The 14,550-nt window shown below is 30.9% G+C and overlaps 1 protein-coding gene across 3 annotated transcripts; it reads right to left on the reverse strand.

The window, feature by feature from the left end:
* Positions 1-1,039: 1,039 nt before the first annotated feature.
* On the reverse strand, positions 1,040-10,975 carry LOC129908226 (1-acyl-sn-glycerol-3-phosphate acyltransferase gamma-like). Of its 3 annotated transcripts, none has more exons than XM_055984590.1 (5): positions 10,748-10,975; positions 4,253-4,463; positions 3,645-4,174; positions 3,216-3,573; positions 1,040-1,502 (listed from the first exon to the last, which is right to left on the reverse strand). In XM_055984590.1, the coding sequence occupies exons 2-5, from the start codon at positions 4,431-4,433 to the stop codon at positions 1,411-1,413; spliced, it is 1,161 nt and encodes a 386-aa protein (XP_055840565.1). In that variant the 5' UTR covers positions 4,434-4,463; positions 10,748-10,975; the 3' UTR covers positions 1,040-1,410. The 3 variants fall into 3 exon arrangements, with proteins under 3 accessions (XP_055840565.1, XP_055840567.1, XP_055840566.1); XM_055984592.1 differs by lacking the exon at positions 10,748-10,975 and adding an exon at positions 9,208-9,319; XM_055984591.1 differs by lacking the exon at positions 10,748-10,975 and adding an exon at positions 8,941-9,021.
* Positions 10,976-14,550: the final 3,575 nt, after the last annotated feature.

Below are 14,550 nucleotides of genomic sequence, written 5' to 3' on the forward strand. Positions count from 1 at the left end.
ACAAAATGTAAATAAAACAAAGAAATAGAATTTTGAGAAATAGGCTGCATCCTATAAGAGAACTTATGGTGTTTTCATTTGGCAAAAAAATCAATTTATTTTTTGATCTAAATCTGTCAAAAAACTGTTGTTGTGACTACTTAATTGTAGTTGAACAGATCAAAAATTGTTTTTTTTTTTGACAGATTTAGATCAAAAAATAAATTGATTTTTTTACCAAACAAAAACACCATCAAATGTAAGGGTATATTTCCACCTACGCTAAATCCGAAATTTAGCTAAGTAGATTTAGAACAAATCTCGAGATTTATTTTAGATCTACTTCGCTAAATCTTAGATTTGGGTTCAGCTACCCAAACGGCCATATTATTCACTAGTTTAAAAAATACATCTGGATGTAAAGAAATTGAAATGTCAAAAATAAATCCAAATCCATAATATTCACTATTACACAGAGAAAAAATAGTCATTTTTACCTACATAGATAGCGCTCTAATTTAAGGCCACCGTTCTAAAACTGCGGTTTCGCAAACGAACGGAGTGCAGAACATTGAAATTATAATTTCGCTCGAAATTGAAGATAGATTTCGTTCGATTTCGATTCGATCGAAACGCAGGACATGAGCGAAAGTTACGCATTTTTTTTGGCAAATCATGCGTTTAAGAATTTATAGAATAGATAGATTCTGAATTTATTTACCATTTTTATTGTACTGTTTAATTTTTTTGCGGGTCATTCTGTTCCCCATCAGCTGCCTTGCATTACCAACAAATACAATAAAATTGCTTTGATTTCAACAATTTATTTTCCAATAAAAAAAAAAAAATAAAAAACAGAATCTAAACAATAAACCAAATGTTCTACAATAATAATGCTTATTTTCAAAATTTTGTTAAAAGGTACTCGATTACAAAAGAATTTAATTCTTTATTAGTTTCTTTTTCTATTTTACTTTATTTTATTTCAAAAATAAACAATTACAAACTAGAAATTTTCTCAATTCTACTGAATTATAAAAAGAAAAGAAAAAAATTAAAAATAACAAAACAAAAATATTATATAACTGGCATTATAATACATCAATATTATAGTTACACAGAAGGTATTTTGTTACGCTTAATCAATGTCTATGATACATAACATCTAATCATTTATATATTAATCTGCTATTAAAGTAAATTCAACTATATAAGTTATATTATATGCTACACTAAACGAAGGTAGTTTTACAATCGCAAAAAGTTCATTTCAACTCTAGATTAGGTAGTTTATATAAAAAAAAATCTCTCAATTCACTCAATATGTATACACAAATTATATATGTACATGCATACTGAAGGAATTTTTTTTTGTTTATCGAACAAATTAATTATGTATAATATAATAACAGTTGTTTTCGGCGTTTTAAGTTATTTTGTGTCCTTTTTGCCATTTTCGGCTCCATACGATGAACCCTTGCTAATTTCCGACATACCAATTGCTTTCGACATCAAGATGTAAACTGTAAGAATAAGGAAAAGAGTGGTTGTTAATAACGATATATAAAGCTTACAGTACTGTTGTCAGGAAAACAGTTTAATGTATTAGCATTTTTAGACAGAAAAAGAAAACAAAATGTGAAGAGGGTAGGAGAAGACAAACACATCTCTAGAGGGGTTAGACTTAGATCTATCCAATAGGTCTAATCGATGATCGATGCAAGAAGTAATCTCTAATCCTACAAAAGAGATGCTGATCGTGACTGACCAACCACCAGTTATAAGTACCAGAAAATTCTTACTTTGAGACATTATAAGTTTTTTTGTTTTTGCTAAATTTTTGGTCATGAGCGTTGCAGATGCTGCTAGCATGTTTGAAGTTATCCTCAGAATGTTGGTTTCAAATCATTGAAGAGTCAGAGGAGAAGAACATATGTACATATTTAAGTTGCACCTTAAAACCTGAACAAGCTGAGTGAGATATTCAACTCAACAAAATATTTTCAGCATAAATACAGTTGGGTGTGTCAGACTATGATTTTTACCTCTGTTAAATATTTCATAAATCTACAGATTACTATGCCAGTAACACATTTACTTAGAAATTTATTTACTTTGCGAATGTGAGGTGTTGCCAAAGGCTTACTCAAATGTTTTAAATTTGTTAGAAATAAAATTATAGAACATATCAATCACGCAGTCTTAAGGACTGCTATTTGGGACAGAAGGTTTGTCTATTACTTTTTTGAACAAAAACCTCACTGCGTTGTAACGTTATTCGATCCATGTCTTAGTAATCGTTTGTCTACTCATTTTCAAAATATTGTCTACCATCTGCAGGCCACTTTTTACAGTGTCCTGGAAATGTTATGGAAATGTCTATTTTTTGAAATTCTGATCCTTGCCAGTTTCGCCAACCGCCATTCCATTTAATTTCACTATAACATATATTTCAGTTGACTTCAAGGTCAATTTTCAAAGAAGCGAAAAAAATCTTCTTTACATTCGAATATTTGTTTTACAATTTCTGGATTTCTGCTAATTGAATTGTTGCATGTGGTATTTAATTTCAGCATTCCTGTAAATTCCGATGTATGGCATTGATCTTGTGGCCAGGCCATGTCATGATTTGTAAGATTTCTTCGACTTTTCTGTTAATATGCGAATACTTCGTTTATCAATCTTGGTACATTTTAATTATATTCTTATGTGCCTTGTTGTTTATCACCCACTCAACTTGAAGAGAAATAACTCCAAATCATAACAGAACTGCTTCCGTGCTTGACGGTGGGAACCATAGTCAGGCCACATCTTTTGTTCACCTTCTAACCCTCCGTTTTGGCCCAATACTTCGTTACTCGATTTATCGTTTCATAAACTCTGTAAAAGTATTCTTCCGTCCAGTCTCTATCTCTATGCTTTTAGCCTGTATTCCGGCATTAAAAAGTTTGGCTTAGAGTGTATATCTCGCTCTGTTTATCGTTGCTTTTAAAGGTCCTGTTTTTGTTACATCAAATTCCAATGTAAATTTTCGAAGTGTATTGTGTAACAGAAAAAAAATTTAAACTCGTAAATAAATTTTCCTTACAAACATTTGGGGTATTAAAATGGGCCCTTAAATCTTTTAGAATGACAGTTTATCGCACTAAAATTACGCCATGGGCTACAACATTTCTAACATTAAACTGTCCTAAAACTCTTCTAAATGTTTTTTGTTGCTTTATCATTTTACTTACATGTAACTAAAACACCCACAGCTATTGAAAGTCCAATCCAGTTTTGCGCCAACAGCGACGACAACAAGTAGTACAGAACCAAAGATATAGAGAATGTCGCCCAGGCGATATAGTTGATTAAAACTTGTAATCTAGGTTGCTGGACTTTACTTGGTACTTCTTTGAATCCAGATGTTTTGAAGAAACTACCAGTAGTATGGAAACTATCTTGAATTCTGTCCTTTTCACGGAATGTTTCTTGAAGCCACAATGCAGCCTCTTCTTCCTTTTCTGGAACTTTGTCTAATGGAATGCGACGGATAAACATGTAAGCTTTAACTCCATCACCATGCAACAAGTTTGAGATAGTTGGTGCGATCTTTTTTTTTTTTTTTTTGAAAAGAAGATACAATTAAATGAATGAAGTGGAAAATAAAACAACAAACAAACCGGGTCATCCTTCCTGAAGGCTACATTAATATCATAGATTGTGCACTTGTTGCGAAGACTGTCCAAACTGGCAGTAAATCCTTTTGTACGTGGAATCAAATGATGTTTTAGAACAGGCAATCCACGATCTTGGGCAAATTTCACTGAAGCTTCATGCTTCTGTGGAGTGAATCGTGTACCTTCGGCATTAAGTAATAACCAAACAGGATGAGGATAAGACATAATTGCTTTCAGTTGTCTTGCAATAATTTCCCTATCCTTGTCATATGATCGCTCGAGGAACACAAACTCGGCAAACTTCCATGCCCAACCAATGCATGGTATGTAAGAGATGACTTTTTTGGCATAAGCTTTGCAATTACCCAAAACCTCACACTTATCAGCGTACATCCATCCGGCTAACCAATCAATTTCGTATGTGTGATTCATAACTAAGAGAACATGTTCTTTGCCAGTGAATTTTTCCTCCTCTTCATCTATCCAGACTTCTATTCTGCTACCTGCCCACCATTCAGCAACGAAAACTAATTCTGAAATACAAATAGGATAGAATGTCAATCAGTTATATCCCTTTTTTTTTTGGGAAAGATTATTTTTTTTAAACTTACGAGAATATAGAGAAAAGCATAGATAGTACATCAAATTTCTATATAATTGTTGGTTGAATGGTTTTAAACAAAAATGCAGCAGTAGTTGAATAAAGTTGATAATAAGTCCTGATGTAAAGAATGTAATTGCAAAACACAGGTGGATCAGTCTTGATTTTTTAATATCTTGAAATGCCGACATCTTGAGTATTTGTTGTTATTTGATGTTATTCTGTAAGAAAGAAAAAATTGAAAATTTAATATATTGGCTCCAAGAGGTTGTATTTTTGGACCTTATTGGCAATATTATTTTTTACAAGAATACTGCAAAAAAAAAAAAACATACGATACAATGCCGTGCGAACTAAATTAATTTGTAATGAAAATTCAAGGTACAGATTATAAATATGTATGTGATGGCAATAAGCTGCACGACAATGCTAAATTGCGTGATTTCTAATGAATCAAAATTATCGCTTTTATCTGTTCGAAGTTCATCTTTGTCCTAGTAAAAACCTTTGGATCTTTTATTTTTTTACAGAAAATAAAAGGTGAGTTCATTTAACATTCGGCACGTTTATTGAAAATAGAGCAACTTTTTAAAATTATAAATGAACCATACACTTTTAAGTAAACTTTTAAAAATTCTTCTTGCCTAAAATAAATAAAGTAAATACTCTTTTACGTGTCAGAAGAGTAAAAGCAGACTACTACAAACCTTACAAGGATGTCTCTAAGTAGGAGAAAGGAGTGCTCTCATTTATACAGTCTTATGAGATTGTTCCAAAAGAACTTTTTCGATGAAATTAACGTTAGCGTCACCTTATATAAGATATATGCATCTCTAATGTATTCAAAACATAGGCCTGTAAGAAGCGGCTAATGCTCAAAAAATGTATCGCTAAAATATACGATTTATTCGAGAATACCACAGATTTGATTAGAATTATATACCAGCTCACCTGTAATATCTAGCCAAACGAAAGTATACTCAATGAAATGAAAACAGACATGGTGTGGTGTACCCACAAGAAAGCTGGGCCAGTTAAGCAGATATAAGTGTTCTCAAAATCGTGTATACAATAATTTTGCCCTCGATTTTCTAGGATTGCTTAGAACCATTTACAAATGTTTTGAATATCCATAATCATTGTGATTTTAGGCGAGAAAGTTAGCCATTGAGAAATTTTCCAAAATCTGACAGACTTTGAAAATAAAAGCCAAGCTATTTGAATCTTTTCATGCCATGAAATGTTTTAGTTGCTCAGTCAGTCGACCCGAACATCACCAAAGCCTTTGATATCCAAAAAAATTAAAATTAAGGTTATGCTTTACCGCATGCAACTTCTTAAAAATCGTTGTAAGGACAATTGTGTGCCACTCATAAATCAACACTAGAGATCTAGGGCCTGTCAAGAATCTTCATTTTGTTTCCATGGAATTTTTTTTGTTTTTTGCGTTATTTTGCTTGGAATTAATTTCCAGGGTACAAAAAATCGTATGAATTGAACTCTAAATTCCACTGCTAAATGTATTGCCCACAACAATAATTTCCGAGGGAACTTTAGAAGATCATTTTATTTTTACATATGTATAAAAAAGATATCATTAAACAAAGCTATACTGTAGCAATATAATTAAAGTACCTGATGCCCAGCTGCGAAATATGCAACAGGAGCAGAAGAGAAGCAAATTATGTATAACATGGACGTATTATATATTATTATATATACGTTCATGATGTACTATGTAATGACAAATTAAGTAAAATTGAAAAATTGAACAAATATACCCCTAAAGTTAATGCTTTCCCAGAGCAAATAAAATAAGTAATTGAAAAATACTATCTTCTCGAAATATGTTGACTTTACTGGAATAATTAATAGATATTTTAACACAATATTCCAACTATACTTATTTTTTTAAGATAATCTAAATTTAAAGTCATCGAACTAAACATTTTGCTTTTCCATGTATACCTATGCTGATATAGTAATCTTTATTTATGTTTAAGCTTAAAAAATAAATAATTAATCATAAATAAATCTAAATTGTATCAATATCTATTAAAAACAAAAATTAAAAAATGTATTATCGAACAGATTAGCAAAAAAAAAAGTATATAAAAAAACACAAGGCCATTTGACCATAAGCTACGGGCTGCTAGCTAATTTTATACATTTTTTGTTGCTTAAAATATTAAATGATGCGTGTGAACCTTCATTATTTTTCGCCATCAAAATAAAAATTATGTGTAATTTTTGGTAAGAGCCTAAGTACATGCGAACTGTAAAGAACAACTTAAAATCCGAAAAAAAAACAAGCACAAAAAATAATAAATAAAGCCTCGAACTTTCACTTTACGAGTATAACTTCGTAGAAATGAATGAATGTTTCTTTAATTATTATTTAAGTGAATGACTTCGGATTATAATTTACATTTAAATAAAATTGCAAATCATTTTTTTGTCCACCCCGAGATTAAGTGAAATTAAACCAAAACGTAATGATTTTGAACTTTGTCATATTATGACAATGAAGTCAAGTTAAATAGAAAATAAAACTAAATTTGTTCTGTAGGTGTGAAAAGAAGTCAAATGAACTATAAACACATACATATATCAGTCTCGCAAATAAAGTGATCAAGAAGATTAATTTATTCAATATTATATCTAATGTGCACTGGTGTGAAAACATTTATTTTAAAACTGGTAACCATTTACTGCAGTAAAAAAAAAATTAATTTCACTCTAAGATCACCTGTACGATACGATAGGATAATACACAAAAAACTGATTATAGAATATATTTAACAAATCAAACAAAACAAAATAAACGACACGTTCACAGACCAGAAAAAATTGCATATGTTGACACAGCTCAGAAGTCTGATAATAATATTGTCTAGAACTTAAAAACGTGTGTATTTTCAAATCTGAATTTATGATTATAGCAAAACAAATTGGAGCACATTTGTATGAAAGTGAAACTTGTTTTTGTGTTGGTACTCGATTAAAATAAAATGCAAGTCTGGGTCGTTAAAACTAACTTTTAAACAGAACTTGCAGGGCATACAGACGAGAAAAAAAAAATTAAATGGGCTCCAGTTTGACCTGTTATTATAAAACTTATGCAGAACATCATCATAGAACTTTGAAATTTGGAATTGAATTCAAAATTTGAAAACATGTAATAGATTACAAAATTGGAGATATTCTAAGAACAATGCGTCTTAACATTCACATTACTAACTTATTAATTTTATAACTTTTGTTCATCAGCATTATTTTTAACCAAAACAAACATTTGCATATTAGTAAATAAATTTAAACAAATAAATATATAAAATATGAAGTTTAACAACGAAAAAAAAAAATGCATTTGATAAAAAACAGATTCTTTTAAATATTGAATAGCTATCTGGATTTTTTTAGCAGGACCACACTTCCTTAAAAAAAAGGGCAATAAAATATTAAATATAATAAATATATTTAAATAAAATACGGGGAGCAAGTGCAATATCAGAGAGTAATTTAATATCTGGAATAGTAAACAGACCTGACCCTTTTGGAAAATGTTTAGCGATGGCTAGTCAGAAAAGATAAGATGTGTAATAGTCAATTTGAATACAAAAAAACCTAACTGACCACCTATTTAACAGCCCCGGAAAAAAATTTAGATGGATTGCAAAAAAGTTGCTAAACAATGGATGGTTGGGACGGTTTTCTTATGAATAAAAAGGATAGTATACAATACCAAGATTTATTAATAAAATATTTGTTTCTTAAATACTTTTTGGCGTCAAGAACAAAATATTTTACAAATGATTGAATTTTTATATATAATGGATCGGAAAAAATATAATGCTCTAACTAAGCTAATTGCAAGTAATGATCCCTAGAACTTATATTTTTTGATATGATATCGAGGCATTATAGCCACGCACAGTGATTTGCCTATGCTTTTCGCCGATTTAATCTTAGAAAGCCGATTTAATCTGAGAACTCAAAAAATTATTAATAAAAAAAAAGCATTTGCGAAAAGTCGAAACAGAATTAAATTATAGTGATCAGGGTTGAAATCGTAGAACGCGATAGTAGATATGGTCCCCCTCATGTCAGAAACATGAAAGTGCAAAAACAAAAATGTAAATTTCGAAATTTTGTACATTTATACTTCTTCTGGCCTGAGGAGGGCGATATGTAGTAATATAAACATAATCAAAATCGACCAATTTGCTTTATAATTTATTGATTTTGAATTTTGATTATCAACTATGTGGATTGGCTAGACCGCAAATAGACACAAAAAAAGTAACAAAATCAAGTTAGTGGAGCATTTTTCTTTCAAATTGAATAGAAAAAAACATATAAGATCAACATTTCCGGATCACTATAACTGGGATTATTGGACTTTCTTCCCACACGTTAGTTCTGATTCGAAGAAGTTGTTTCTGATTAGATTAAAATTAATTATTGATTGATTAAAAAAAAAAAACAGTAATGCGAGATACCTATTGTTGTTTACCATAATAGAATAGAAAGAGAAATGACAAAGATAGATGCCGCAAAAAAAAACCAATTAGAAAATACTTTTAACAGTTTAGTAGTGCATATTTTCAACCAGGTCTAGGCAAGATTATCTCAACAATATTAATAGGCAGAATAGCAAAATAAAAAATGCGAAAGTAACAAAATTGTAGAAAAAACCTGCAATATGTTTCCACTCTATAAAAAGCACTACTTGAAACTTGTGACAATATTAATCAGAAAAAGCACGAAGTGATTTTCTTTATAGAGATTTCTCAAACATTTTTATTTTTTTTGCACTAAACCAACACTATTTGATTTCATTGTTAATTTATTTTTTACACGAGCAACTGATAGTAATCTATAACTAATAAAAAATAAAGCTTTAAAAGCAGAATATTATCTCTGAAATTTTTAATTTAGAAATAAGTCAATAATTTAACGTACCACTATGTTTTTTTTTTGTATTATTTACACAAAAAGGCTCATTACTTAACTTTGAAAGAGCATATTAACTACTGAGGAAAAACTAAAACCGTCAAATTGAATAATTCTTTAAAAGCCGGTGGCGAAAAGTGCTTATCATAATTATTTATCAAAACCAAGAAATCAATCGAACGACCGACGTTAATGTTCAGAGTTCAATTATTTGCAAATACATAGAAGGTACCCTAAATACAATCTAAGCAATCAAAATATTATCTTTGTTGTTTTTACAAAAAATATAAAAAAAGTACAATCATATCATAATGATTAGAGTATAGATTATACCTATTTGTTTTCTATCGCAAAAGAAAAAAGAAAAAAAAAATCACACGATTTCCAGTTCTGGAAAGTGTTATTTGGAAGTCTTTGGACAAAGATCTCAAAGTTTAAAGACTAGGTAGGTATTTGACTTTGATATTACGAAAAAGTGGCGTTCTTTAGATTAAAATAACTTAAATAAATATTTATGCAAAATACACAACAAACAACTAAATCAATACAATCTTTTTTATGAGAAATCAAAATGTGTTTCTAATCTTGGATAGAAACTAGAAACACACAAAATAATAATGAGTAATTTCATATTTCATTCATAGTTCTGAAAAAACTAATCTCTGTATTATCTTAACTTTTTTTTTTCTTAAACTTCAGCCCTGCCTGTAATTGCATGATGTTGCACAAAGCTTTAAACCACCTAACCGCTATCTTTTAATATAAGCAGAAAATGTATGCACTTTAAATGCAGAATGGTCTAAAGGTTAATTGGTGAAAATTAAGCAATCGTTTAAAAACCTCTATGATGCATAATTCAAATAAATTTATTTCTACAACCACAAACCTACCAACCTACATATATGCGTTATTTTTGTTTATGAGAGCTTATTAGATTAGAAAAAGATTTCTTAAGTCGGGAGGGAACCAATAGAAAATATACAACATTCAATAAATATAGAACAGTGTCAGTAGTTCGGACAATGGACGAACAACAACGACAACGAATGATTCGCATGTGCGTGTAACGGCCAATGTTTTTTTTTATTTTTATTCGTACGAGGGCAAATGAGTTCTTGTCGACAACGACAGCGATGACGGCCCCAAAAAATTTGCCAAACAAAATGACCCAAAACAAGTAAATAGGTGTAACACTCGCAATGAGAATTAGGTAATCACAGCAACGGTCAACCACCAAAGGTGAATTGAAAGAAACAAGGTGTACCTAACAAGAGACCAAACCTAGTACGTATATATATATGTATACAAAAAAAATAACCCAAAGTCCAAGTCCATAAAAACAGCTGACAAGAACACCACACTTTATAATTAAAAGAGTTAACAAAAGTTCTTCGTATTTTTTTTTATATTTGTGTGGTGTTCCAAATGATAAACAAAAAGCAAAGGCGGAATAAAATTACAACAATCACACACTCGTCGAGCATCGAACACCGAGACCGAACGAGAGTTTTATGAAACATAAATTCATTTTTTTTTTTTGTCTACTTACCAAATCACTGAATGCAATAGTTGTACAATAATTTTATACTTTTTTTTGGACTTTTTCTGTTTTTGTAATAAATATAATTGAAATAATGGGAGTTCGTTTTTATTTTACTTGCTAAATCGGTAGGACGCACTTTATTTGTTTTTAATTATATATTTTTTTTTTGTGTAAAAAAACATAAAAGTTTTGCTTCTCATCTCACTCTCGTTGAGCATGTGAAAATACAGAACGATAGATTATTTTTTTATTTCGTGATAAAAGTCAAACTAGAGAAATTTTTTTTTGACAGTTTGCTTTGGGATGACAGTCGTAACCTTGAAATAGATTTACGATAATTATGGTTACGATATGTGGGTTTTGGTGGGTATGTTCGTAGAGTATGGTTGATTTAAGTGGGATACAAATTGAGTTGTTTGGAATATTAGATAATAAGTATGTTCAACGAGGATTTTTCTAGATCAGAACAGGACAGGACAGCACAGTAGTTTCGTGAGAAACGTCAGAACAAGTTAGAACAGTCATTTAAACGTCACTTGTTAAAATAAAAAAAAAAAAACAAATTGTAAATTATATGAATTTTTTGTTTATCGTTTCTCGTTTATTTTTTTGTAGTTTTACTGCGAAAAATATAATTAAAAATTATTTATTAGTTATAAAAACCACGAGCACCCGAGAAATATTCGCACAATTAAATCAAAACAAAAACAAAAAATGACAGCTTTGATTTTGACACTTCTCACGAATCTGTTCTAACCTGATCTGACTCAAAAGCAAGAACAGAAAATCCTGTTCTAAGCTGTTCTAGATTTGTCAATGAACAGCAAACTAGAACAGTTCAGCACAGAAAAAACCTCAATGAACAGCAAAAAGCTGTACTTTTCTGCTTAGAACAGTCCAAATATGTATTTGAAGAAAACAAATTAGACCGTTGACAACCAATTTATGTGTTCAATAGCCTGTTAAGCCTAAGTACATACTTGGTGAAGCAAGTCGTGAAGTGAATCCATACATGTTTTTTTTTTTATCACCCCTGAACGTTCCTGTGGAGAGTTTTGCTTTTCGACGTGAAGTAGTTCACGTGCAAAATGTACGGGAAACTCTTTCACTCGTGAATCTACTCTCCCTATGAAAACAAACAAAAATTGTACGAATTGTACTAGGCTTTACGCCTAGAGCCCAAATGAAATAATTTGGGAAATTACCCAAAGAGAGATTTTATTAAAAACTATTACATTTCGTTAGCCAGCTCAATTGCTTTTTTTTTCTTTCTGTTCTGACTCTTAGGGCCAGTTGTACAAATATTTAATCCGTGGACCAGCAACTTTTATCTTGTGAAATCTGTAGTAAGGATGAGTTTTAACACTGGTTCAAGGTCCATATATGTAAAAATAGCCACATTCATGCTTGAACCGAAGTTGACCCGCAGCTAATCCGCCGAAATCGGCGGGGTAAATTCCTGAACCAAGGCTGACCCACGTTTGTACAACTGGCACTTAATCTGTCACACACACCTCCTTGTATCCAAGTTGTAGTCGGCTTTCCACGCAGATCACCTGAACTTAAGTTCTGAATTTTTAAATGATTTTATTGGTCAGATATCAATCAGTCTCTAAAAATTCAGAACTTAAGTTATGGTGAATTGGTGACCCTCGTTTAAAGTGGGGATTGACGAATTGGGTATGTTCGTAGATATTTTTAGCTTATTTATCAAAAATGGGATGAAAATTAAATTATTTGAAATTTCATTAGTTGTATTCACGATCCGGTGCAACAAAAAGGTGTAAAGGCTTGGCCACACCGGAGGGTATGCGGTAGAGGTACGGGTAGCGGTAACGATATTTGTATGAAAAAAATTCCACATCTGAACGTTGATATGTCAGTTTGGAATTTTTTTCATACAAGTACCGTTACCTCTACCCGTACCGCTACCGCATACCCTCCGGTGTGGCCAAGCCTTAAGATTGCTAATTTTTTTTTCTACTACTACAACTACAACAGCCAAATTTTGCACCATTGTATTTTATTTTTGCAATAGGGTTAGGGTATAGCAAAAGTGTAAAAAAATTGTAGTGTGTATATTTGGTTATTTTCTTTTTATTGAAATCTAGTTTCCCAAAATAATAACAAATTAAAGATTATCGGCATTATCATGAACTCCGTTTCTTAATCCCTTAAGTCTTATACAAAAATAGCAGAACGAAGTCTTAAGCCTAGTACGCAGATCGCGCTAAAATTTATCTTTCATACAAATTTCCTCCAAAGATAAATTTTAGCGAGGATTTTTAGCCAGGTAGTACGCAGTTCACGCGCTAAATTCGAATTCTCATCTACTACTTTTGCAAAAAGTCTCCACTCAATTTAGCTCGCGAAATAATGCTCAGCGCATTTTATGAAACATTTCGTTATGCTTTTCGTTTTTAAGCACTGATGTTTTTTCTTGAGATTTTTGATTTGTGTTTTTATTATTTTTAATTTGCTATAATACCCGATGGTATTTTTTCGTTAACATGTTCGCTGATGACTTTGGAGACTTATAAATTTTTCTTTTCGCTTCGTGCTAGGCTTTATAGTACCCAGCTTCACAAACGGACTTCTTACCTGTTTGTAGAGTTTTCAATAATTTTTCATTCAAATTCTTTTTTTGTGATTGGTCCAAAAGAGTTTTCATAACGTTTCTTAAATTTTCATTTTGAATTTTTTGGTTTCTAAAATTAAGTTCATATGATATTTTGTTGATTTAATTTAATTTTGAATTTTTAATTTGAAAGTACATACATTATACTCGATGAAATTTTTTAGTGAAGCCTAGTACGCTGCTGAAGCGAAACGAAAAATTTTCTAACTCTCCAAAGTAAAAAAACTATTTTGGAGCAAGAAAAATGACATGGACAAATAACTGTGAGTTACAAATGATTTAAAATTATCCAAAACTTCTAGCACAGACATGAATTTCGTTGGCCAAGCTGCCAAAAATACAACGAAAAGCATAACAAAAATTTGGTTGTGCTGATTTTGTATGAAAATTATCGTTTCTCATACTAGGCTTAAGCATTTTGGCTGTCTTCTGTGTGGACTTAGAAATATTTTCGTTTAACATCAGCAGCGTACTACGCCTTACAGACCTGTTTCGACTAGATCCCAAATGAAATAGTTTAGAAAATTATCGTATTTCGAATTTCAAATGAAATATTTTTCTATACGATTCCAAATGAGATGATATGCGAAATTATCTCATTCAGCCCTATCGTCAAATTTATGGGAACTATTTTTCCCGGGGAAACAAAATTACCCCGGAACAGAATTTTCCTATCATGAATCTCCTGCGAACTGTTTACCAACCGAAAATCACATCCACATACAAATGTTTTAAAATTTAAATTTTTGAAGTAATTTTTGACATTACAAAATACTGCTAGCTACAAACTTGACTAGGTTTGCCGAGTGGTTCGAATCCTATTCTTAGTGCGTATTTTTTTTTTTTTTTTCAATTTTTCAATCCAAAATTATTTATCGAATTTTAGTCATTGCGCTATCAGATGCTAATATTAAATTTGTATGTACTCGATTCCAAAGATTTACATTAATACTATGTCAATCTTTGAATTTAAACAAACAACGTTTTCCCCAACAACTTACTTGCGGAAATTTCTTCATTTTTTTCCCAATTTCGAAGATGATTCATTTTTTTTTTATTCGCATCAAAATTCCCAAAATGAGAAAAAGTTCCGGGGCATCTTTTTTCACGATTAGGCTGAATGGCTACATTCAAACATAATTCAAAACTACCAGCAAACTTTCGTTCTAAT

This window comes from Episyrphus balteatus, chromosome 2 (assembly GCF_945859705.1).
Source record: "Episyrphus balteatus chromosome 2, idEpiBalt1.1, whole genome shotgun sequence".
NCBI lineage: Eukaryota > Metazoa > Arthropoda > Insecta > Diptera > Syrphidae > Episyrphus > Episyrphus balteatus.

Coding starts and splice junctions, on each gene's coding strand:
- LOC129908226 (XM_055984590.1), bottom strand. CDS start 4,433: ATGTCGGCATTTCAAGATATTAAAAAATCAAGACTGATCCACCTGTGT. Junction 3,574..3,644: donor CCTTCAGGAAGGATGACCCG/GTTTGTTTGTTG, acceptor AAAAAAAAAAAG/ATCGCACCAACTATCTCAAA. Junction 1,503..3,215: donor TGTGGGTGTTTTAGTTACAT/GTAAGTAAAATG, acceptor TTATTCTTACAG/TTTACATCTTGATGTCGAAA.